The sequence below is a fragment of the Panthera uncia genome, chromosome X (genome assembly GCF_023721935.1).
Source record: "Panthera uncia isolate 11264 chromosome X, Puncia_PCG_1.0, whole genome shotgun sequence".
Lineage (NCBI taxonomy): Eukaryota > Metazoa > Chordata > Mammalia > Carnivora > Felidae > Panthera > Panthera uncia.
This window is the reverse complement of record NC_064817.1, coordinates 39,303,387-39,329,141: the sequence shown is the minus strand read 5'-3', so window position 1 is coordinate 39,329,141 and position 25,755 is coordinate 39,303,387. Positions and strand designations below refer to the sequence as shown.

The window sequence follows — 25,755 nt, the reverse complement described above, 5'->3', positions numbered from 1 at the left end:
GAAGGGGGGAGAGAAAAAGAAGAAAGGGAGAGAGAGAAGTAATCAGAGAGAGAAAGACCAGGGAGTGGGAGGCAAGGCAGAAGGCCGGGAGGGGCAGGAAAGAGGAATGGGGGGGGGAGGGAGTGGGGAGGGAGGGGGAGAGGAGATAACATACACGCCAACTGGGAAGAAAGAGAGAGGAGCTCAGGCAGACCTGCCTGGAGTGACAGAGACAGAGAGAAGGAGCTAGGAGGGAAAGGGTACACGTAGAGGTCTGTCTCCTGAGAAGGAAGGAGGGCAGATGGGCAGGCTGTTGGCTCCACATGGGCCAGAATAAACACCTGAAGGGCGGGGCCCAGCACAAGGCTGGGGCACCCAGGAGGGGTCCTGTAACAAGTGCTTCATCAAAGAAACAAAAGAGAACCTGGGCCAGGCTGCTCGGTGAGGCTAGGAAGGCTCCAGGCCCATCAGGAACCAGGGGGAGTTGGGGATATGATGTCACCTCAGCCTCAGCACAGTAAGGGGATGTGGGCCTCACCAGGGAGCCTCACTCAGGGCCAAGCTAGGAAGATTATGGCCACCCACAGTGCAAGTCCTCCGAGACAGCAGGAGAATGGGGGCCAGGATTGGCCTGGCGGCCCTTAAAGGATCAGTGAGGGCCTGGGAGAAGCGCCCAGGGCTACAGAGGGGGCCACACCTAGGACACTGCCTATGGAGAGAGAGACCAGAACCACCCTGTCAGTGTGTGGCGTGGCTGAGGTGAAGCAGAGCAAGACCTACATGCTATCAAGAGACTCCAGGCCTGGCCAGGGCTAGGAAAGGGATCCAGGGCTTGAGGCCACAGGAAAACAGCTCCTCCTTTGGAGGTGTACACACAGGGAGGGCTTAGATGTGGCGGGTTTGGGGGGGGCATGCTTGATCTCCAAAAGAGTGACTATTAGGATGCACAGGAGGATGAAATGGTATGATTTGGGGTGAGGTAGGGAGGGACGGAGGGAGGAAGAGGGAGAGAGAGGGAGAGAGAGGGGGAGAGAGAGAGAGAAGAGAAATAAGGGGGGAGAGAGAGAGGGAAGGAGAGAGAGAGGAAAAGAGAAAGAGAGAAGGGGAGAGAGAGAGAGAGAGAGAAGGGGAAAGAGAGAGAAGGGGGGGAGAGGGGGAGAGAGAGAGAAAGAAAGATAAATAGATAGATATGGAGGTGTGGGGAGGAGAGAGATTGAGAGATGGAGAGAGAAGCCCAGGCAGTGAAGCCCCACTGTGCCTGCCTTGGGAAGCCTGGGCCAGAGGTCCTGCAGAGACAACTCCCCCCCCACCACCCTGCTAATCTCAGGCCAGCTCCAAGCAGCCTGCAAGAGGGAGGGAGGGAGGGAAGAAGCAAGGCCAGGAATCCTGGCTGCTCCTTGGGATGCACCCTGGGAGAAGAGCCATCCCCTGCCTCCCCTCTCTTGGGACACGAGGGTGGGGCCGTGTCAGACCTACTTTCTGGTCACAGGCTGTTACCAGAAAAACGTGAGGGGGATTGAAGGGAGGGGAAGGAGAAGAAGGGAGAGGGAAGGGAGTATATGGGGGTGTTACCACCTCAGATACTCAGAATCCCAAAGAGGAGGTTCCCCGGAGCCTGGCCCTGGCCCTGCCCCCGGGGAGCACTCAGCTCAGCGCTGCACCCCCTCCCCAACAGCCCCGGAGCTGTGAGGAGGGTGGGTCGAGGGGAAGAGAAGAAGAGAGGGCACCCCAAGCTGCCCATGCCCAGCCGTGGAGGGAAGGCAGGGCAGGGAGGGTGAGGGAGAAGACAGAAGCAGGAGGGAGACTGGAGGCTGAGGCTGGCCAGCAGAAGGGGAGGCACTGGGAACAAAAGCTCACCTGAGGATTTGTTCCGCATCAGCCGGACCTCCCGCGCTTGCACTCCGTGGGACTGCAGCTGGCCCCGGATCTGTACGGGGAGATACGGATTGGGGCAGGCTCAGCACACGGGGGGCCCCTGAGGGGCTGCCCGTGAGTGATGTGCATGCACTGCCTCCCCTCGCTCTCTCGGGGCTCTTCCCCGAGGGGCTGTGGCCCCGGCCCCATACCAGTACCCGGTCTCGGCGCTCGGCCCCAGACTTGCAGAGAGTGAGGGAAACAAAGGGGGCATGGTACATGGTACGAGGTGGGGCACGGCAGCACGGAAGACCCTCAGAGGCGAGAGCAACGAGAGAGCAAGCCAAGCGGAGCCCGCAGCTCAAGAATGGCCCAAGGGGCTGGTCTGATAACAGGCTTGGTGCAGCTGTGGGGAGGAGAGCTGGGACGCAGCTCTGGGACCGCCCTCCGGCTCACACCGAGACACCCAGGAAGCAAATACCAAAATGGGAGGGACTGGGTCTGGGCAGAGCCCAGCCACGCACCCTAGGCCGTGGGCAGATCGGTACCCTGGGCAGAGACAAAAAGGTGTGCTCACAGGGTGTGCAAAGCTTCCTGGATGAAGCCAGAGGGAAGCTGTAGAGGCAATTTGGGGTTTGGGCCAGGTGAGGCAGGGTCTCTAGGCCAGTGGTGCCTCTCGCAGAAGCCTGGGAGCACGTGCCAGGCATTCTCGGGTGGCGATCTTACTACCTCTGGGCCTCAGTTTCCTCATCAGGTGAAAAAGAAAGGAGCGCTCTCACTCTCGCGTGCGCTCTGTCTCTCTCTCTCTCTCTCTCTCTCTCTCTCTCTCTCTCACACACACACACACACACACACACACACACACACAAGATCATGAGGACAGCGAACGTTCAGGGAGGGCTCTGGAAACAGCAAGAATGTGGCCTCTGGAATCCAGCTGCCCAGGTCCAGACCCCAAGTCCACTCTGCCACTCACGGGCTGAGGGACCTGGAACAAGCTGCTTCACTGCTGGGGGCCTGGCTTCCTCATCGGTAGGATGGAAACACACAGAGTGCCTTCCCCGCAGGGTGGCTGTGAGGATTACATGAGACCTGGCATGTGGCCCGCCCCGTGATAAATCCCCAACACATGTCAGCACAGAGCTACTGTCTGACCCTGAGCAGCGTGGCTGGGCCAGACTGGAGAAGCTCCTGAATACACACGTGGGATTTTCTCTTTGACAAAATGGGCAGCTGGTAGATTTCGAAGGGGAGCTGAGCAGAGAATTCGGCGGGGTCAGAGAGGAGAATCGGGGAGGCTAATGAGGAGGCTATTCTAGTGGCCCTCTGGGGTTTTACTGGGGCTCGTTAGGGAAAGTCTGTATGAGAAGGAAACAGAAGCAAAGGGAGGAACAGGGAAGGAAATGTGAGAGAACTGAGCAGGGAGGCTGCCAGTAGCAGCAAAGGACATCAGAGAACACAGGGGTCTGTGGCCAGGCCACGGAGATTTGACGCTGCCGACAAGGGCGCGGGTGAGGGCATGGGGAGAGAACGTGAATAAAACCTCAGAAAACCCCATGGGGACCCTCCCCATCCCCAGGACTGCCGGGCCCTACATCATCTCTGCCACCAGGAATACCTGGCTCTGGGCCTGGGGAGCATCTGGCCCTCAGTCAACACATGCAGAACGGACGGATGAGCAATGGAATGTTCAGGAGGAATGCTCTGTTCCCTCCCACACCCCACTGCGGCAGCCCCTTGGCCAAGCCAGCCTATCCGACACTCCTCCCTTCCAGACCAGGAGAGGACAAGGGCCTGCCCAGAGGACGGATCAGTGCTGGGGGAGAGAAGGGATAAAAGGTGCTGAGTTCGGGGTGAGGGAGAAGCTGAGGGCCCTGGAGGAGACCCAGCCTGGCCTCCTGCCCTGCCACCTGCCCAGGGCCACGAGGGGGGGGCACGTACGTCATCCTCAGTGGCTGCCTGTGGCAGCATCCTCAGCATGACGATGTTACTGGCCTTCTCCTCCTCCTCCTCCTCCTCATCCTCCTCCTCCTCCTCCCCTTGCTCGGTCCGATAGTCCTGGTCCCGATAGTCGCCGTCTCGGGGGAAGCCTGGCGGGCCGGTGGGGCTGTGCCTGTGCCGCCGCCGCCGCCTACGCTGAGTCTCGGAGCCCGGGGAGGCCTCGTAGGAATCCTGGCCAACAGAATAAGACGAGAGACACCAGACGGGCAGTCAGTCTGGGGTGGGCCTAGGGGCTGGCCGCTGGCTCTCTGAGGCAGGCAGGCTCTGAAAGCCAGGGGTGGGCGGGCTCCGGCTAAAGGCTCAGGGCAAGCAAAATGGGTAAGCCCTGGACTGCAACCCTTCTGGGGTGGGACACTGTCCCCAGGATGCCTGTTGGGGGCTGCCTTGGTGGGGAGTGGGGAGAGGCTGGTGGCAGTCCTGCTGTGGGGGAGGAACTCCCACAGACAGGTGACCAGATACCGCTTAAACCTCCTTGGGTCTAGGGTCAGCACACTAAATCCTGCCCTCTGTTTCCCCCTCTTCCTCCCTTGCAGCTCAGCCAGTATGTGCTCAACTGTTCCTTGATATCTCATCCAGAGCCGGTCAGCAGGGGCTGGCAAAGGTGTGAGGGCCACAGCCCTGCCCCCAGTCCCGATCCTCTGTCTGGCCAGTCTTCTATCACCACCAGGCTCCCTCCTAACATGGTGTGGTCACTAAATTCTTGGGTGTCACCCAAGCCATCCTTCCAGGACTAAGCAGGCCAGGCCAGGGTCCATACCCCTTCTGCCCTCAGGGAGACCAGATAACTCGGCGCTCCACTCCCACTCTTCCCACAGGGGCTACCCATGGCCCCCTGGTGCCCCAGAGACATCCAGGCACATATCACAGCTGCCACTGGGGAAGCCTGGCTGCCCAGCAGAGTTCTTTGCACTGGACTCTCCCAGAAGGCAGCTGGTGGCTCACACTCTGTCCTCCAGGACTGACTTGCAATAGTACCCTTCCCACCCTGCTACATAGGAGACCTGCCTGCTTGCTTGGACCTGGGCCCGGACGGACTATCCTCTCAAAGTGGGGTTCCCCTAAGGCAAGTCTGTTGCTTCTCCTCAGACGGTGAACATCACGCCTCCCCTCCTCAGGCTAGGGCTAACTACCCAACGTGGAACTGGCTACCCCCTGAGCTCAAAGGAGAGGCCCCAGAGGGTCTTTTCCTTTTGTGCAGGGGCTCTGGTGCCCCTGGGACTGCCCATGGTCGGGCCTCCCAGGGCTGCTCTCTTTGGTGATATCCAGTTTCCCCATGGCCCTCCCAACCCCAGATGCTGGATCCCATGCAAGAGGCTGTTCAAGGGCCCCAAACTGGCTGGGAGCAGGCAGTAAAGGGCTTGCAGTGAACCGTGGACCCAACTGAACAACAGGGAAGAAGGGAGAGAGGTGATGGCCAGGGGCCCTCAGAAGTATAGAGCCAAGCATGTGGAAGTCAGGGAGACCCAACTTGGGAGAGAAGCCCTCAGAGAGGGGAGCAGGGACAGACCCTCCAGGTGAGACAAAGCCACTGAGCACAGTCTGAAGGTATGGGAGCCAAGAGCTAGCTGCACGTGGTGCTACAACCAGAGGCCCTGCAGGCGCCTGTTCGCCCCGGTGCTCACCTCTGCACTCTGCTCCTCGGACGAGTCATCATAGTCGTGCTTGCCCTCCTGGCTACCGTACTCGCGGGGATATGAGCGGTAGTCCATGTCCCGGTAGTCATGGTCTCGGCTGCGGCTCTCCCCCCCATCGTCCTGCGAACGGTCAGTGGCTCCGTAGCGGCCAGTCCTATCCCCACGGCCACCTCTGAGGGAAGAAGGATAGGGAGGAATTAGAGGGCAGTCCTCTTGGGAAGGTGCAAGAGGTGACGGGGGCTCCCACCCACTCACTCGCTCTAGACTCTTAGATCCCAATCCCGACAGGGGTCCTGAAATCCTGACTCCACAGCAAGGGGAGCTGGCTCCCACCTCTCAAACCCAATCCGCTTCTGCTTCCCTTGGCCACCTCCCCCAGCCCCTGCCGGGCTTCCTTCACAGGGCCCTCGGGTGTAGCCCTAGGGCCAGTCTCACCTCCACCAGGCCTCTCCCAGCTCATTCTCTACACCCCAAAGATAAGCAAGTGTTCCAAAAGCAAAGCCAATCAAGCCCAACCATCGCACTGCACTCCCTTCAGTGGCTCCCTCTTATTTGGAAGATGAAACAACAAAATGCTCACCCAGATCCCGCAAGGTCTGCAGGGTATGTGGGGCGAGGTCTCTACTGACCTCTCTTCCTCTGCCCCATGTTGCACCGTGCTACCCTGCCCCTCTGTTTCACGGTCACCCCGTTAGCACTGGCAGCTGTTTTGTTGAAATTTCTTCTACCGCGATTACTATAAAATAATTATCTCAAAGTTGATTTCATGTGCCTTTTTTTTTTAAAAGATCTTATTTTTAAGTAATCTCTATATCCACCGTGGGGATTGAACTTACAACCCTGAGATCAAGCGTCGCGTGCTCCACCACCTGAGCCTGCCAGGCATCCCTCATGTGCATTTCTTTGATGATTTAAAGAAGTACTAGACCGTGTTCTGGGAAAGAGGGGACAACACCTAGAGGGTCCCCTGCCCTATTTCCCAAAGCTTAGCTTAGTACCTGGTACTTAGTGGGTGTCCAATAATTGTTTGATAAAATAACGATTTAAAAAATGTTCTAAAATCAACCAATACAGGTTTACCTAAAACAAGAAAAAACAGGGCGCCTGGGTGGCTCTGTCGGTTAAGCGACTGACTTCGGCTCAGGTCATGATCTCACAGTTCATGGGTTCGGGCTGACAGTTCAGAGCCTGAATCCTGCTTCGGATTCTGTGTCTCCCTCTCTCTCTGCTCCTCCCCCATTCGCATTCTATCTATCTCTCAAAAATAAATAAATGTTGAAATAAAAAAAGAAAAAACAGACATGACCATAGACTACTGCTAGCAGGTCCCAATCCTGGTCAGGAACAACACTTTTAGAATGTCCTTTATCAGGGGCGACTGGGTGGCTCGGTCGGTTGAGTGTCCGACTTTGGCTCAGGTCATGATCTCACAGCTCATGAGTTCGAGCCCCGCTATCAGGCTCTGTGCTAACAGCTCAGAGCCTGAAGCCTGCTTCAGATTCTGTCTGTCTCTCTCTCTCTCTCTCTCTCTCTCTCTCTCTCTCTCTCTGCCTCTCCCCAATCACACTCTTTCTTCTTCAAAAATAAACATAAAAAATTTTTTTAAAAAAGAATGCCCGTTATCAACACCACTATGAACACCATTTTAAAATACTAACTGAACCAAATAAGAGAATAAAGAAAAATGGTTAAAAGCTGGAAAAGAAAGGTAAGATTACCATTATTTATAAATGATATAGGGATATGCCTACAAAGCCTAAGAGAATCAACTGAAAAATGATTATAAACAATAAATCAGTAAGAATGCTGGGTACAAAAGTAATATGCAGAAATAAATACATTGCCTGTATTCGAGGAGCCACCATTTAGAAATGGGAAGATCCCAGGGCACCCAGGTGGCTCAGTTGGTTAAGCGTATGACTTCAGCTCAGGTCATGATCTCACAGTTGTGAGTTCGAGCCCTGCATCAGGCTCTGTGCTGACAGCTCATATCCTGGAGCCTGCTTCGGATTCTGTGCCACCCTCCCTCTCTGCCCCTCCCCGTCTCGCGCGCTGGGGCGCGCACACTCTCTCTCTCTCTCTCAAAAATAAAAAATAAAATCATTCAAAAAAATTAAAAAAAAAAAGAATGTAAAGATTCCAAGTATAACTAAACCAAAAAGGTTAATTACACAAACACAAGATTTTATGACTATACTTCACACATATAAACCTGAATATGTTTAAAATGGGTCAAAGATTTGCAATGACATGGATGGAGCTAGAGTATAATGCTAAGCAAAATAAGTCAGTCAGAGAAAGACAAATATCATATAATCTCACTCACATGTGGAATTTAAGAAACAAATCAAACAAGCAAAGGGAACAAAGAGAGACCAAGCAAGAAACAGACTCTTAACTATAGAGAACAAACTGATGGTTACTGGGGGGGTGGGAATAAGGGGTGGGGATTAAAGAGTACGCTTCTCATGATGAAAAAAAATTTAAAGGGTCGCCTGGGTGGCTCAGTTAGTTAAGTATCCGACTTTAGCTCAGGTCATGATCTTGCGGTCCATGGGTTCGAGCCCACGTCAGGCTCTGTGCTGACAGCTCGGAGCCTGGAGCCTGCTTCGGATTCTGGTTTCCCTCTCTCTCTGCCCTTCCCCTGCTCTCTCTCTTTCTCTCTCAAAAACAAATAAACGTTAAAAAATGTCTTTTAAAAAATTTAAAAAATCAGGAAAATGTGAAAAGAAATGCAGTGTCCCATGGTAAAAACAATTATGATAAAAATAAAATGGGTAAAAAATTTAAATGGAAGAATTGAAACCGTAAAAGTAGATGAAAACATGAGATGATTTCTAGATAATCCTGAAATGGGGAAAACTATGACCCAAATCCGGAAGCCATAGAAGATGATTAAAGTTGACTATATAAAAATAAAACACTTCTGCCTGGAAAAGAAAACCATCATGAGTAAAGTCAGGACAAACTAACTGGGAAAGAGTATGGGAAGAGAAAGAGGAACAGAATTCACAGAAAAGAAATACAGATGATTTATATTTGAAAAGGTGCTCTATCTCATAACGAAGGATGGAAATTAAAACCACATCAGATAGGGGGCACCTGGCTGGCTCAGTCGGAAAAACGTGTGACTCTTCATCTTGGGGTCGTGAGTTCAAGCCCCATGTTGGATGTAGTGATGACTTAAGTAAATAAACTGAAAAAAAACCTACACTGGATAGGCCATTTAAAAATAAACGTTCAAAATTTACTTTTGTAGGGGGGCCTGGGTGGCTCAGTCAGTTAAGTGTCTGACTTCGGCTCAGGTCATGATCTCATGGTTCGTGGGTTCAAGCCCCCCGTCGGGCTCTGTGCTGACAGCTCGGAGCCTGGAGCCTGCTTCGGATTCTGTGTCTCCCTCTCTCTCTCTCTCTGCCCCTCCCCTGCTCACACTCTGTCTCTGTCTCTCTCTCAATAAACATTTTTTAAAAATTTTTAAAAAACACGAAAACTTAAAAAAATAACATCTATTTTTGTATGTTTTTAAGTCATTTTTATTTTACCACAAAGTACATTCATGATGCTGTTGCGGTCATCACCACTATTTCCAGAACCTTTTCATCATCCCAAACAGAAACTCTGGACTTTGCTAAACAACAATCAATAACTTCCCACCTGCCCTACAACTGCCAGTCTACTTTCTGCCTCGTCTAGGTGTCTCATATAAGTAGAGTCATATGTGTCCTTTTGTGTTTGGCCTATTTCACTTAGCATAATGCTTTAAAGGTTCATCTAAGTTGTGGAATGCATTGGAATTTCATTCCTTTTTATGGCTAGACGCGTATGCATGTATGTACGTACGTACGTACGTAAGGCATATACATTCATCTGTTGATGGCCACCTGGGCTGCTTCCACCTGCTGGTTGTTTTGGATGTTGTGAAGAATGCTGCTAAGAAAACTGGTATGCAAGTATCTGTTTGATTCCCTGCTTTCAATTCCTTTGGATAAACACCCAGGAGTGGGGTTGCTGGACCATATGGTAGTTTTAGATTTACTTTTCTGAGGAACCTCCGTACTGTGTTCCACAGCAGCTGCGCCGTTTACATTCCCATCAGCAGTGCACCCAGTTTCCAGTTTCTCTACATCCTCACCAACACTTGATATTTTCATCTGTTCAAGTCTTTTGTCCCTTTGTGAATGGAGTTTTTCTGTGCGGTTGTAGGAGCTCTTTATATATTCTGGGTGTTAATCTCTTATCAGATATAGGATTTGCAAATACATTCGCCCATTCTGTGGGTTGTGTTTTCATTCTCTTGAACAATGTCTGTGGTTGTGCTTAAGTTTCTAATCTTGATGAAGTCAAACTTTATGTTGAAATGATTTTAGATTTACAGAAAAGTTCAAAGATAATAGAATTCTCTTATACCATTCATCCAGCTTCCCCTAATGTTAACAGGGGACAAATGTGATCATGCCGCATTTGTCAAAACTAAGAAGTTCACTAAATTACAAACTTAATTAGGATTTCACCTGTTTTTCCACTACTATCCACTTTCTGTTCCAAGATCGAATCCAGGATACCACACTGCTTTTAGTCATCATGCACCTTTAGTCTCCTCTGGCGCATGAAAGTTTCTTAGTCTTGCCTTGTTTTTTTTTATGACCTAGAGAGGTTTGAAGAGCACTGGTCAGGTATTTTGTAGAATGTACCTCCACTTGGGTTCGTCTGTCATGTTCTTGTGATTAGACTTGAGATTATGAAGGCTATATTTTTTTGGGAGAATACAAGAGAGGTGATCTGCCCTACTGATGGCACTGTATAAGGGGCACATGGTATCAACATGGTTAATCACTGGTGATGCTGACCTTGATCATGTGGCTGTGGTGGGGTCTGCCAGGTTCCTTCACTGCAGTTTCTCTTTTTCCCTTTCTACACTCTGTTCTTTGGAACTGAGTCCCTAAGACTAGCCCACACTCAAGGGGTGGGGGGGGGGGAATTAAGCTTTGCCTCCCAGAATGGGGAGTATCTACATATATTATTTGGAATTCTTCTACACGGAAGATTTGTGATAGAACGTTTCTAATGCAATATATATGCAGAAGTCCAAATGTTTGACAACACACTGTTGGTAAGGCTGTATGGGAAACAGGCACTCTCCTATTGCTGGTAGGAGTGAAAATGGAACAGTCCCTACGGAGGAGAATTTGGCAATGGCTGGCAAAACGAAAAACCTACCCTCTAATCCCCAATTCTCCCGGAAATTTAATGTACCAATACACTTGCACACATACAAAAACATCATTCAATAGAGTTCTATTTATAACAGCAGATGACAAGAAACTTACAAGAGTCAGGAAAATTCTGTTAAAAAAAAAGACTAATGAGGGGGAGAGGAGCCATGCCAGATATTAAAATATATTATATACAAAGGTGGCAAAATTGAAGCACAAATGGAAGGATCAGTGAAGTGGAACAGAATCCATACTATACAAAAACACACATGGAAATTCAGAGTAAGCCAAAGGTTGCATTTCAAATGAACAAGGGAAAAATGGATTAGTCAATAAATACCAGTTGCAACAACTGTCTGGCCCAGAGATCAGCAAACTACAGCCAGTGGACCCAATCCAGTCACCTAAATAAAGTTTTCTTCAACACGGTTATACCCGTTCACACACATATTGTCTGTGACTGTTTTCAGCCGAGTAGCTGTGACAGAGACCGTGTGGTCTGCAATGCCAACGATATTTACTATCAGGTCCTTCACAGAAATTTAAGAAAATAAAATTTGTTCATCTACCTCACTTCTTATACGAAGTAAATTCTAGATGAATCAAAAATTTAAACCCCTGAATAGAACCCGTAAAAACATTAGAAAGAAAACAGAAGATAAAAGTTAATCACCCCAAGAATGGGGAAGGCCTTTCTAAGCAAGACAAAACCCTGAAGTCATAAAAAAAAAAACAACTGATAAATCTGGCTTTGTAAAAAGTTAAAAATATGTTTAAAAATACCATAAACAAATACACATGTCACAAAGCAAGCATGGTAAAATATTAACGGTAGAATCCAGTGGATGGGTATAGAGGTATTCACTATGAAATTCTTTCAACATTGTTGTGTTTGAAATTTTGTAATAAAATACTAGAAAAACACCATAAAGCTCAAAGATAATTAACAAATGGGGAAAATAAAACGTTTCCAGCTATCTGGTTGGTTTCCAGTTTTTCCCAATTTTTCGTTCATTTATTCATTCAACAAATATTAATGTAACATTTGCTACGCATTGAGCACTGTTCCAGGTGCCAGGGATACTGCTGTGAATAAAATGAAGTCCCTGTCCTCGTGAGCTTGCTCGGAACCCACAATTTTTTTTTATGATAAATGCCTGGACAAGAAGTAGCTGGTGTGAGTGGTGTATGTTTAAGGTTTTTGGTATGAGCAATATGTCTTCATGTTTGCTCACCACAGTTATCCCTCAATAGTTGAACTCTAGTCATCAGAATTTAAGAACTGAACAGAGCTGAATAAATGTTCAGGTGAAATCCTGAACTGTGACATTCAGCATCTAAGCCACATCAATTTGCGTATCGAACTCTTGCTATCTAAACTCGGGAACAGAACGGATTTGGACAGTAAAAGATAATTTTCATTGGCCACAGAGCACTTTGACTACACACCTTCCAAAGACAGAGCCTGTTCACAATGCATTTCTACGAAGGTGGACTGAACCATGTGAGGACCTCCACAAAATGAATATATTTCTGAAAAACATAAACTGCCAAAATTGGCAAAAGAAGTAGACAAAACCATCATCAAAAACTCAGGCCCTTTTAAAGCTGAGTTTTACTGAGCATTCAAGGGACAGATAATTCTTGTACATGTTCCTCCAATAAAGAGAGAAATGGCAAAAGCTGCCCAAATCATGCCATAAGGCTATGTTGGCTCAATGTCAGATGAATACTAGAGAAGGAAATCATAGGACCACTTTACTGAGGGACACAGATGCAAATATCCTAAATGATACAGCATCTAATCAAACATAACTTTTATTTAAAAAAATTTTTTTTAATGTTTATTTTTGGGAGAGAGACAAAGTGCAGGTGGGGGAGGGGCAGAGAGAGAGAGAGAGAGAGAGAGAGGGAAAGAGGGAGAGAGAGACACACACACACAGAATCTGAAGCAGGCTCCAGGCTCCGAGCTGTCAGCACAGAGCCGGATGTGGGGCTCAAACTCACAAACCGTGAGATCATGACCTGAGCCAAAGTCAGATGCTTGACCGACTGAGCTACCCAGGCACTCCAAGTAGAAATGTTTTAAAAACACAGATATGAGGGGGCACCTGGATGGCTCAGTTGGTTAAGTGTATGACTCTTGATTTTGGTTCAGGTCATAATCTCACAGCTTGTGCGTTCCAGCCCGCATCGGGCTCTGTGCTAACAGTGTAGAGCCTGCTTGGTATCCTCTCTCTTCCCTTCTCTCTCCCCCACTGCCCACTCTCTCTTTCTCTCTCTCAAAAATAAACTTTTAATAAAATGAAAAATAAAGGGGCGCCTGGGTGGCGCAGTCGGTTAAGCGTCCGACTTCAGCCAGGTCACGATCTCGCGGTCCGTGAGTTCGAGCCCCGCGTCAGGCTCTGGGCTGACGGCTCGGAGCCTGGAGCCTGTTTCCGATTCTGTGTCTCCCTCTCTCTCTGCCCCTCCCCCGTTCATGCTCTGTCTCTCTCTGTCCCAAAAATAAATAAAAAACGTTGAAAAAAAAAAATAAAAAAATAAAATAAAAAAAAAATGAAAAATAAAAACACAAATATTAAAAAATAATTTTCCTGCCAAAATTTCATGAATAAGCCTCAGAAAAACTCAAATTCAGAAACATCTACAAAGCAAATGATCTGTACTCTTAAAACATATCAAGGTCACAAAAGAAAAAGACCAAGTACCGAGGAACAGTTCCAGATTAAAGGGAACCACAAATACAAAGGAGCTCCATGCAGTGCACGATCTTGGATTAGATCCTAGTCTAGGGAACAAATGCAATAAAGGACAAGGGATGACATCTGAATATGGACTTTTGTCCTTGGTTCGTTCCAAGGTTTGGGCACCAAAATAAAAATACGAATGTGGACTTTTACAGGAAAGTATTATAACAATGTTCAATTTCCTGATATTCGTAAGTGTACTGTGGTTATGGAAGAGAGAGTCCTTGTTCTTTTTGGGTTTTTTTTTAGATTTTTTAAAATGTTCAGTTATTATTTTTGAGAGAGAGCGAGCATGAGTGGGGTAGGGGCAGAGAGAGAGGGGGACAGAGAGGCTCGAACTCACGAACCGTGAGATCACGACTTGAGCCAAAGTCCGACGCTTAACCGACTGAGCCACCCAGGTACCACGAGAAAGTCCTTGTTCTTAGAACATACGTGTAGTACATAAAGGCCATGTCTACCACTAACTTGTATGATTCAAAAAGAAAATGTTGTCTATATATAGATAAATGGATATATATTTGTATTGAAGGGGGGGGAGAAAGGGATGGGAGGAAGAGAGAGATGGTGAGGCATGTAGGTAGGTAAAACGAGTGTGGCAAAATGTTTACAGTTAGTGGTTCTGGGTAGATGATATAAAGGAGTTTACTGTACTTGCAACTTTTCTGAAAATTGGAAATTTTTTCAAAATAAGAAGTTAGAAACATACACACCATGATTGAGGAGGGTATACCTCAACAATGGCAAGAATATAATTTATTTTTTTAATTTATTTTTATTTTTAAATGTTTATTTATTTTTTGAGAGTGAGCAAGCAAGACAGGGAGGGGCAGAGAGAGAGAGAGGGAGAGAGAAATCCCAAGCAGGCTCTGTGCTGTCAGCGAGGAGCCTGACACGGGGCTTGAACTCACTCACAAACCATGAGATCATGACCTGAGCTGAAACCAAGAGTAAGACGTTCAACCAACTGAGTCACCAAGGTACCCCGGCAAGGATGTAATTTAATGTGATTTATGAAACTGACGGGCAGATGGAAAAAAAAGGATGTAATTATGAAGTTGAATTCTCATTTCCAATCAATCTTGGCAAACGAAGATTAGAGAATTTTCTTGCTTTATTAAAGGCTATATTTTAAAAGCCTACAGCACACATCCGATTTGATGCCTAAGCAGAAAGGGCTGCTTATTGGGCCAGGAATGAATGCCTATCTGCAGGTGCCCTTTATGAGAAAAAAAATAAACTGATTTGTTTAAGCCATTATTCTTTGGATTTTCTGTTACAATCTGCTAAAATGAATCTTAATTTGTGCACCTAGCATCACTGACACTATTTAGTGTGGTACTTAACTAAAGTCCTAGACAACGTTGTAAGTGAAGAAAAAGAAGTTAAGTGACAGAGTTGATTTGTATACAGCACGACCAACTGCTTACTTAGAAAGACCATCAGAACCGACAAGGAGTAATTAGAAATAACAAGAGAATACAGGGATAAGAGAACTTACAAAAAATCAACAGCTTTCCTCTACCCCAGCAAACACCAGCTTGGAAAATATAAAAGAAAGTAAGATGTCCATGAAGACTACTGAAGCACGTAGAAATTATGCAAGACTTGTGTTTTCATTTATTCAAATTTGTATGTTCTTTAAACAAATTTTAAAATATTCTCCATTCATGGGGCGCCTGTGTGGCTCAGTCAGTTAAACATCTGACTTCGGCTCAGGTCATGAGCTCACGGTTCATGGGTTTGAGCGCCCATTGGGCCCTGTGCTGACAGTTCAGAGCCTGGAGCCTGCTTCGGATCCTGTGTCTCAGTCTCTCTCTGCCCCAACCCCACTTGCACTCTGTCTATCTCAAAAATAAACATTAAAAAAATTCAAAATAAATAAACATTAAAACAAAATTCTCCATACAGGGCTTGGATGAGATTACCACTTAACAAAGATGACAGTTCTCCCCAAATCAATATATAAATACAATGTAATCTCAATCAAAAAAATTTTTTTAAATTTTTTTATATCTATTTTTTGGGGAGAGAGAGCAAGCTGGGGAGGGGCAGAGAGAGAGGGAAAGAGAAATCCCAAGCAGGCTTTGCACTGTCCGCACTGAGCCCGATGCGGGGCTCGAACTCATGAACCATGAGATTATGACCTGAGCTGAAAACCAAGAGTCAAACGCTTAACCAACCGAGCCATCCAGGCACTCCTCAATCAAAATTCTTGAATGTTTTTGAGGGACTTTACTATCTTTTTTATATAGTTTCCACAAATGGCTAAAATCAACTTTGATAAATAAGGGAGCAAAGTGGGAGCTAAGTAAGAGATTCTATAAAGCTGTAATGATAAAAACAGTAAGGTTCTGGCATGAGAATAAGCAAATAGACCAATGAAACAAATCAGATCACATAAGACAGATCCATGTATATGAGGGAACTTGAAATGAGACGAGGTACTCCAAATCAATAGAGAAAAAAATGGACTATTTAAAAGGCGGTACTGGGAAAACTGCCCACTATATGGAGGAACACAAAACCAGAACATACCTTATATCATATTCAGAAATGTACTCTAGATGGTATTAAAGACTTGAATGTTGAATGTGAAAGGGGAAACTAGAGAGTGCAATCTTTGTGATCCAGAGGTAGGAACAGAGAAGATTCTGAAAGAACAGATTGTAAGACCAAAAAAAAAAAAAGATGAATTTTACAGGTATCCATGCTTTTTTTTTTTAATTTAAAAATTTTTAATGTGTATTTTTGAGAGAAAGAGTGCGAGCAGGGGAAGGGCAGAGAGAGAGGGAGAGACAGAATCTGAAGCAGGCTCCAGGCTCCGAGCTGTCAGCACAGTGGCCAACGCGGGGCTCGAATCCACGAACCTAACCATGAGATCATGATCTGGGTGGAAGTTGGCCGTTTACCGACTGAGCCACCCAGGCGCCCCCAGGTATCCATGCTTGAGGGAATCATTAAGTAAAAGGCAACAGGCACACCCGAAGGTGTCCTTGGGACCAATTAGAAGAAAAGCACTAACATACACATGGCAGTAGAGGCAGATCTTAAAAATGCAGTCAGTGCCGAGTAATACAAAGTTCAGAAAACAAAATGAAAACCTTAGCTCTCTGCCATTTGTGTAAACTGAAAACACAGACACTGTGCTACCTATTTTAGAAGGATACGTTTCGAAAAGGACAGAGCAGCTGCCTACAGCTATGGGAATTGGAAATAAAAAGGAAAAACCAAATATGGCAAGAGAAGGCTCCGTACTGACCTACGATAGGAACCTACCGAAAAGGTATGATTCACTCAAACCTCTGCAGTTGAGGTCCTTTGAAAGCCAGAAGACAGACAATGGCTTTAACTGGTTATAAAGTCTGAAGCAAGTATGTCACCTACTCAAACTCAGAAACTGCCAGAAGAGCATTTCAGTGAATACAATCCCAAACTGAATGCTTTCAAAAGACATTTTTTAAGCAGACTGAATAGCACTAGATGATGACCACATCACAAATTTGGGCTTACTTTTCAGAAAACATTTTTAAAGGGGGTAGTGGAAGAAGAAACCTTTTGTAAGGCATTTAAAAAAATTATTTCCTCCATGACTTTTTATAAATCTACTTTTTTTTTTTTTTAAATCTACTGACTCTTTTAATTTTTTTTTTTTCAACGTTTTTTATTTATTTTTGGGACAGAGAGAGACAGAGCATGAACGGGGGAGGGGCAGAGAGAGAGGGAGACACAGAATCTGAAACAGGCTCCAGGCTCCGAGCCATCAGCCCAGAGCCTGACGCGGGGAAAATCTACTGACTCTTAATAGAGACTTTCTTGGGAGCATTAGGTCTACTTTCCTATGCAATCTTAAAATGTCAAGAATAAGTCATCTGCATTAGAATCAACTGGAGTGATCCACCAGGATGGTGAGGGCATTTTACAAAGTGCCTCGTTTCCTGTTCTACTAGAGTTTAAAAATAACCACACGAAGAAAATAAATAAAATAAAAATAACCGTACTAGAGTGTTCCATTCCAAGACAAGTATCACACAAGCTTTAGCCCACCCTGTCCCTGAAGTCTCCTGCTATCTGACCTGGCTTGCCCTATACTTGTCCGGCACAAAATTCCTGACTCTGAGGGCATCACTCCCGTTCATTCCTCCAACCCAAAGCTGCAGCCCACGCCTCTCCCCTGAGAATCCACAGGCCCTTACAAGCCACCACCACCCATCTGCCACCCACCTCTGCTTCTCCTCCTGCAGTGGCTGTCCACACCTTGGTGAATGGCACCATATACCTCAGTTACCCAAAATGGAAACCTGAGCTTCAGCCTCCATTCCTCCCTTTCTCTTGATCCCTTTCCAACTTCACAACCAACTGTGGCACCTATAGAGCTGTTTTTTAATCACTTGTAAACTGTGTGGTCTCCCTTGTGAGACCCTGAGTAAGAAGGCTGCAATCTTATCTGTCTCATTCACCACTGCATTCCCAGAGCCTAGCACAGGTCCTGGCTCACGACAGGTGCCAAGTAAATGTTCGCTGAAAAGAAACCAATCATCTGCTGCACTGTTTCCTCTGCTCGGAAGCCCCCTCCTGGCACCTTCCTGGATCAATTCTTTATATGGGGATAAGCCTAGGATGCTTGGTAGGGGTGGGAGTGGGTAACTCACCGTCTTTCATACTCCATGTCCTGATAGGGCCTGCGGGGGCTGCTGGGGCCCCTCCTCAGCCGCTGGCTCCGTTTCACTTCCCAGCCACCCCCGCTGCTGCCACCATGATCTGCCAGCCTGGGTGATGCCTCCTGCAGGGACTCTGGAGAGAGTGGAAGGAAGAAAGGGGTCAAGGCAGTTGGGGCCTCCTTGAAAAACCCTTGCTCGCGCGGCTCTCTGCTGTCCCTTAGCCCAGGGACATTATTTCCCAACTTCCTAGTGTTCCTATGGACCAGGGTGGGAAGGCAGCCCCTACCTGGCCTGCTCCTTCCTCTCCCCACAAACGTGAGGCTAGAACCCACCACCCTAGAAATAGCAAGGCCAGGGGCACCCAGCTGGTTCAGTCAGTAGAACATGCAACTCTGGATCTCAGGGTTGTGAGTTCAAGCCCCATGTTGGGCGTAGAGCTTACTTAAAATAAAATAAAATAAAATAAAACAGAAAAAGCAAGGCCCTCAGCAGAGAGGAAGCATCCTGCAGAGAGACTTGGTGGTGCCACCTATTCTGTGATCAGGGCTTTGCCATCTGAGACTGGTAGATGAGACCGAGCCTGGAGCTACCTGCCCAGGGGGCTCTCAGTGCTGGATGACCTGTCTGAGGTCAGGCATGTTAGGCTGGGAGGCAAGACCTCACAATGGGAGTCCTAGGCACCCACCAGGCTCCTTCCATGCCCCCCCACTCCCCGCTCAGTGCCATTGCATCCTCCCAACAAGATGTTGGCTGTCCCCTACAAGACAGCAGGAGATCATGAAAGGCCCAGAGGGTAAAGGGGCTAACTTGGCAGTGAGACAAATGCCGCCTCCCCGGGCTCCTGGCCAACGCAGCTTTGGCCCTTACTCGGCAACTGGCTCAGCCTCGAGCCCTGTCTCTTATGTGCAGCCAGGTCCCAAGGTGGTTCTCTCCCTAGGGCTCTGGGCCCAACTTATTCAGAGGCGAAAGGAGTCCTTTTGAGGCTGTTTCCAACCACTGTGCTGTTCTGCTGGGATGGAAGGGCAGTCGCCTCACCCAACCCCCAAGCCTGCCATGAGAACTAAGTCAGTCCTGTGAGCCACGTGACCTGGCCAGGGGTCACCAAGAAGTATCCCAGAATCTTCAGGCCCCACCCTCTGAGCAGGAATCAGGCAAAGCCAGGCGGTAACAACACTTGCCCAACACTACGTTGCCACCACACCTTTCCTCCATGTATACACACAACCAATTTTCCCTTCCTCCTCAAGCCACAGGGAACCAGAGTTACCTGCTCCCAGATGGATAAGAGTTACGATCACAACCAGGGGTCCCAGTGGATGCGAGCCAGATAGAAAACCCTCAGTAGACTCTGGCAAGGAGGTCAGAGTCACACACCGGTATCCACGACAGATAGCGACCAAAGTCACAGACACCAGCCCCAACTAACTACGGGCCAAAAATCACAAGACAGGAACCCACAACGAATACCAGCCATAATCACACACTGAGGCCCTCTTTCAAAAGATGAGCGTCAGAGTCACAGACCCGAACCCCTTCTAAAAGAAGTGGCTATAAGTCATGCACACATTCCTTGCACTCCCTCCCCACCTAGCAAGTGGGTTAGGGCCAGTCGCAAGACGACTCCCTATGGATAAGGAGCCCTCCCCATGGATAAAGACCTGAGTTACAGCACGTACTCCAAGGATAAAGACCAGAGTCACACGGACGTCTGCCCTCCCCCCCCCCAAGAATAAGGCCCAGAGCCACAGAATACTCCCCCATAGACCGGTAAGTACCCAAGTCACACAGAGCAGACAGCACACCCTCTCCCGTATGCATAAAAACATGGGCCTCCCCACGGATAAAGTTCGGTGTCGCAAACAGCCACAGAAGCCCACTCAAATCAGTCCCTCCCTTCCCCCAACCCGCGTGCACCCATCCTGTGCCCCAATCGCGCACGCGCCTCCGTTCCCAAAACGGGGGGGGGGGGGAGAGACACCCCCTCCCGAGTTCAGGCCATGCACGCATCTCTCGGTCCCGCGCGTGGCCCAGGCCCACGTCCCGCAGTCCGCCCACACGCCTCCTCTCCGCACCCGCCCGCCCCCGGCCCCTTACCTCCGCCCCCACGACCAGCGGCGACGCTCACCTTCTCGGCCCGGGCTGTCAAGGGAGGGCTCCCGGACATCACCTCTGCGCGCCGCCACCTCCTCCAACTCTCCCAGCTCAGCCGGGGCCGGCCCGCACCAGCGTTAAGTCTGAGGCTGGAAGCAAGAGGGCGGAAGAGCGGGGAGGGGAGAAGCGCCAAGCGCGCTACCCTCCCCAGGAAACCCACTGCCGCCTACTCCCAGCCGGCCGCAGTCACCAGCACAAAATGGCGACGACGAGAAGGGAGCCGGCGCTTCGACCACCATCCACCTACTAAGGGAGCGCGCTCTGGTCGGTCTCGTCTATTGGTCGCCGGCTGCCGACGGCCAGCCCTGGTCGGCTCTGATTGGCAAGCATATGCCACCTCCCCACTCTCCGTGCGAACGCTCGCAAGTTGCAAAAAGGAGTAGCTATTGGCCAATTCAGCGAGGCCCGCTCTTTGGAAGCTTGGCTTCCTCCGAAGATGAAAGACAAGCGGAAGCTCCGTCCCTTTACCCAAAAGACCGAGGAAATCTCCGGGCCATTGACTGGGACCCGCATCCATCCAAATGTCAACGCTTCCTTATCAAGGAAATGGGCAGACCTCTCAGCCGTAAATTCCTTAGCCTGACCGAGAGGTTAAAAAAATGGTCGCTCCCCTGAGGCCAGGACAGATGGAGGGAAAGAGGGCTGGCTACTCAGCACCTGGCCACATTTGAAAACAAAATCCGGACTTGGGACTTATTTAGTGCGGTGGGGGCGGAGCGATAATTGTCGCGCTAGGGCCAACTGCAGCTGCGCAGAGTCGCATTTCCGTCCCCGCCCCTGAGAGTCTGTAGAACAATCTGCCATGGCGGCCGGGCTGTTAGGTTTGTGCGCTCGCCGCCTTTCGGCAGTAGCGGCGACGCGAGGGCTCCCGGCCGCCCGTGTTCGCTGGGAATCCAGCTCGTCCAGGGCTGTGATCGCCCCGTCGACTGTGGCAGGAAAGCGGGCGCCGGCACCGACTGTACGCTGGCAGGAGGACCCAGAGCCGGAGGACGAAAACCTCTATGAGAAGGTGAGAGGGAGGGGGCAACGGGACGCCAGAAGGGTCAATCGGGGGCCGGCGGACGGGGCGCCTTAGAGGACGTTTTTAGGCGGCTGAGAAGTGCGCTGCTGGCGAAGGCCTCAAAGACTTGGGAACTTTGCCTAGATTGATTTTCTTCTTTAGCCCCTGGTAATCTTCGGTTCAGGGCCAGAGGCGAAATTGGCCTCGTTTTGCAGACAGATAATCAAACCTGAAGTGGGCAGTGCTCAAAACACGTTAGAAGCAATATAGTATAACGGTAATAATACTGAACACTGATACGGGGTTTGCTCAGCGCAAGTGCTTTAAACACTTTACGTACCTTATCTCATGTAATCCTCAAAACAGCCCTGTTTGGAAGTAGGGACTATTTAGCATACCCATTCTACAGATGAGGAAACTGAAGCCTAATGATATTAAGCGACTCGCCCAAACTCGCATGGCTGAATACGTGGCGGAACCGGGTCTGCTGTGCTGTGTGGATAGCAGAGACTCAGAAATCAGAATGCCACGGTTGGAATACAGGCGCTGACAGTTATTCATCTTTGTGACCTTGGACAAGCAGCTTAACTCCTTGGTGCCTCTTTGTAAAGTGGGGAAAGTATTAAGACACCTTCTAGAAAATAAAATACTACATCTGCCTCATGTAATTAAATGAGTCACAATGCTCAGTACAGCACCTGGCCCTTAGTATTCAGCATTAGAAGATGTTAATTATTATTGTTACTTTCCACCTTGCTGGGATATTGTGAAGTTTGTGTATGGTACACTTCATCACTACTAACCTCTGGCTTGGATATATAGGATATATAGATGCATATTCATTTATTCATGCATTTTGTAGATAAGTATGGAGGGCCTGCTGTATGCCAGGTGCAGTTCAGGGCCCTAGTGTGTTCAGCAGTGTGGAAATTGGATAAAGCCCATGCTCTCAAAGAGCTTATATAATGGAGAGCACAAAATAAACATGTAAAATATTTGGAAACGGTCGTAGTGAGTATGTAATGATAAAAAATAATGTGATAGGATCTGGGGAGATGCTACCTTGGTAAATTAATAACTGCTAGAAAGTGAGTTAAGCAAGATAAGTAGATGGAGAGTGATTTGGGGGTAGGGCAAAATTTTAGCAGGTGAAGCCATAGGAAATTGGCACTATTCAAGCATTTTTAACCTATAAAAGTGGTAATTTCCTGAAGTGTGAGACTGGTAATGGATAAGGCGACTAGGGAATGCCTCCTAAGGGAAGTAATTATGAAGCCAAAACTTTGAACAAGGAGACAGATCTAGCCGCGACAAGATATGGGGGGAAGGCTTTCCAGGCAGAGGGGATAGTAAGTGCAAAGGCCCTGCGGTAGCAAGGAGTTTGACAAGTCCTAAGACTAGAAAGAGGAATTAAAGAAAGGAGAGATTGGTCTGAGGTGAAACTGGAGACCAACTTATGCAGGGCCAGCATAAGGTTTTGTGGAGCCACAGGAAGCTCTCATTGACCTCTTCTTCTTCTTGCCACAGAACCCAGACTCCCACGGTTATGACAGAGACCCTGTTACGGACGTCTGGAACATGCGGGTCGTCTTTTTCTTTGGCTTCTCCGTTGTCTTGGTCCTCGGCAGCACCTTTATAGCTTATCTGCCTGATTACAGGTGCATGGGGGTGTCCAAGAGAGTGGGATGGGTGGGAGCAGATGCAGGGGTGGAGGTTGAAGGGGACTGTGCCAGGAATCCTGTTCCTTGTGCCAGTGGGGAATAGGCGAGGACTAAGATGGGGATTGGTGTCCAGTGTGGCTCCCTCATGTCTACCCCCTTGCTGCTGCCTCCAGAATGCAGGAGTGGGCCCGCCGGGAAGCTGAGAGGCTTGTTAAGTACCGAGAGGCCAATGGCCTCCCCATCATGGAATCCAACTGCTTTGACCCCAGCAAGATCCAGCTTCCGGAGGATGAGGACTGACCAGTTGCCAAGTGGGGCTTAAGAAGCATCATCTTCTCACCGCCTGCCTGTCATTCTGCCCTTTCTTCAGAGCACCTAATTAAAGGGACTGAAAGTCTGACTGGCTGGTGTTGGTTTTGTTGCAAGGAGGGGATGTGAGAATGGGGGTTTCAGGTCTTCACAGGCCACTGTAGCCTGTTTTGGAGTATTCTGGGGAACACCCACCCTAAAACTTAGTGGCTTAACACAATTTAGTATTGTCTTTCATGGTCCTGTTGTTGACTGGGCTCAGGCAGGTGGCTCTTCTTGGGACCTCAGGAGGTTGCAGTCAGATGCTGGCTGGGGCTGGAGGCATCTGAGGGCTCAGCTGGGATAGACATCCAAGATGGCTTCTTCACTCACATGTCTGGCTCTTTGATCTTCCACGGGGCTTCTCTCTCCAGCAGGATAGCCTGGGCTGCTTCTATGGTGCCTCAGGGCTCCTCTGGATGGGGGTGTAGCCTATAGGAAAAAATTGATGGCAACCATCTTTAGAGAAAAGCTACCACCCTGGGACCTCCTGTGTTAGAAGAAGGGTCAGGACCACCAGGGATCAAGGGTGGTGTGTCAGAGCAGGGCTTTTCTATTGCTGAGGATGAGTGTTTGTCTCCCTTGCTACCTTCTCTGTTTCCCTTTGAGCTTTGGGATTTCCACCCGTCTTCTGTCTAGGTGAGTCTGGAAGCCTCTCTCTTCCCTTCTGTCCCTGTCTGGGTGGTCTCTAACTCCAGATGCACATCTCATCTCTGTGTATGCATTTGTGTCTTTGTCTGCCTGCTCCCCTCCTCTCTCCTTTCTCTCTCTCTCTCTCTCTCGCAGAAAGTCTGCCCCTGCACATTCCTTCTCTGGAAATATGCTGTCTCCTTCTGCTAGGGTCTCATACTTTCAGGCTTTCCGCGTCCTTAGGGGTCTAGAAGATGGAGTGGGAGACTTGCCCTGGCTGTCTGTTTCTTTCCAGGGAGTCTCTCCTAAATCCCTGTTAAGTGTGGACATCTGGGCTCCCCTTCATGCCCCTGGCATCTCTGCCCTCTCTTCGGTGGCCTCATTCCATGCCTCATACTTTAGAACTCCCAGATTACATGCTCATTGCTACCATCTCTGCGCATGTGCCTGCTTGGGACTTCAGAGAATGCAGAGCCCCCAGTCCCTGGCTACCAGAAGAAAATCTGGCTTTGATGGACCCACCACTAGAGGTGATGTCTCTACCCCTAGCTACTGAGTCTCAGGAGGAGCCTTAGTCCACTGGCATGTGGCTAAGGTGGGAGCAATGTCCATATGAACCTTCCTGGAAGTGAGCAATTTCACTGAGTGCTTTGTTATGGGACCAGTCTCCCAACCTGAGGATAGGTCCCCCAAAGTAGAGAATCCTAACGTGTCAAGGGAGTACCCTCCACCTTCCCAGCCTGCAGTTACTGGGACTGCAGAAGGGCAAGGGCTGTGTTATCCTAGCCACGAAGTACCTGAGTATATCGGAGTGATACTCCCTATAATAAATGCCAGCCTGTTGCTGCCATACCCTGCCCTTGGCCCAGAGAACATATCCCCCCGAACTGACCCCATCCAGGATGGAAGTCCCACGAGGGCAGGTGTTCAGCCATGTCAGTTCACTTAGAGCAGGGATGGGTATGGTATGTGTTTCGGAGATGTGGTATTGTTACCTCTGGTGTAAGTGCCCTGCCCCACCATCAAGGCCCTTCAGGCTTACAGCCACGGTGGATGAGCAGATGAGCACTTCCAGTCTTCCCAGTCCTTCCTCCTCATCAAGCTCCCAGGCTCTCTAGAAACCTCTATTCTGGTCAAACAAGGGGCTGCACTTAGACTAAATCCTAAAACCCATGCCCTTGTTCCCTTTCTGATGGCACTTCCCCCTCCCTCGTTGGGGCCCAGCCACCCTGGCCACCTCAAAACTTTTTTTTAAGTTTATTTATCTTGAGACAGAGAACATGAGCAGGGAGGGGTGGAAAAAGAGGGAGAGAGAGAAAATCCCAAGCAGGCTCCATGCTGTCAGTGTGGAACCTGATGCGGGGCTCGAACTCACGAACCATGAGACAATGACCTGAGCCAAAACCGAGTCAGCTGCTTACCCAACTGAGCCACCCAGGCGCCCCTCAAAACTTGTTTTTTTTTTTTTTTAATTTTTTATTTATTTTTGAGACAGAGAGAGACAGAGCATGAGCAGGGGAGGGGCAGAGAGAGAGGGAGACACAGAATCTGAAGCAGGATCCAGACCCTGAGCGGTCAGCACAGAGCCCGACGCAGGGCTCGAACTCACAGACTGCGAGATCATGACCTGAGCTGAAGTTGGATGCTTAACCGACTAAGCCACCCAGGCACCCCTGTTTTTTAAGTTTATTTCTATTGTTTTTGAGAGAGAAAGAGAGAGAGCCAGCTGGAGAGGGGCAAAGAAAGAGAGGGAGAGAGAGAATCCCAAGTGGGTTCCGCACTGTCAGCGAAGAGCCCGCCATGGGGCTTGAACTCACGAACCGGGAGATCATGACCTGAGCCGAAATCAAGAGTCAGATGCTTAACTGAGTGAGCC

General features: G+C 49.0%; 2 protein-coding genes across 7 annotated transcripts in view; one reads left to right on the top strand and one right to left on the bottom strand.

Moving 5' to 3' along the window:
* RBM10 (RNA binding motif protein 10) overlaps window positions 1-20,937 on the bottom strand; it is a 30,593-nt gene extending 9,656 nt beyond the window's left edge. For 3 of the 6 annotated variants that reach the window (XM_049643734.1, XM_049643736.1, XM_049643735.1), the window contains exons 1-5: window positions 20,184-20,937; window positions 18,081-18,222; window positions 5,457-5,640; window positions 3,775-4,005; window positions 1,837-1,906 (exon numbers count right to left, since the gene is read on the bottom strand). In XM_049643734.1, the coding sequence (XP_049499691.1) occupies window positions 1,837-1,906; window positions 3,775-4,005; window positions 5,457-5,640; window positions 18,081-18,222; window positions 20,184-20,253 (697 nt within the window). In that variant the 5' untranslated portion in view covers window positions 20,254-20,937. The remainder of the gene's footprint in view (window positions 1-1,836; window positions 1,907-3,774; window positions 4,006-5,456; window positions 5,641-18,080; window positions 18,223-20,183) is intronic. The other 3 variants (XM_049643738.1, XM_049643739.1, XM_049643737.1) reach the window with 2 other exon arrangements.
* An 80-nt stretch (window positions 20,938-21,017) lies between these two features.
* NDUFB11 (NADH:ubiquinone oxidoreductase subunit B11) lies at window positions 21,018-23,301 on the top strand. The gene is made up of 3 exons (XM_049643740.1): window positions 21,018-21,249; window positions 22,768-22,898; window positions 23,075-23,301. The coding sequence occupies exons 1-3, from the start codon at window positions 21,043-21,045 to the stop codon at window positions 23,199-23,201; spliced, it is 465 nt and encodes a 154-aa protein (XP_049499697.1). The 5' UTR covers window positions 21,018-21,042; the 3' UTR covers window positions 23,202-23,301.
* The last annotated feature ends 2,454 nt before the right edge of the window (window positions 23,302-25,755 follow it).

Excerpts from the sequence above, each read along its gene's own strand:
- NDUFB11 (XM_049643740.1), top strand. The coding sequence starts at position 21,043 with ATGGCGGCCGGGCTGTTAGGTTTGTGCGCTCGCCGCCTTTCGGCAGTA. Across the intron at positions 21,250-22,767 it reads ACGAAAACCTCTATGAGAAG|AACCCAGACTCCCACGGTTA; the intron begins GTGAGAGGGAGG and ends TTCTTGCCACAG. Across the intron at positions 22,899-23,074 it reads GCTTATCTGCCTGATTACAG|AATGCAGGAGTGGGCCCGCC; the intron begins GTGCATGGGGGT and ends TGCTGCCTCCAG.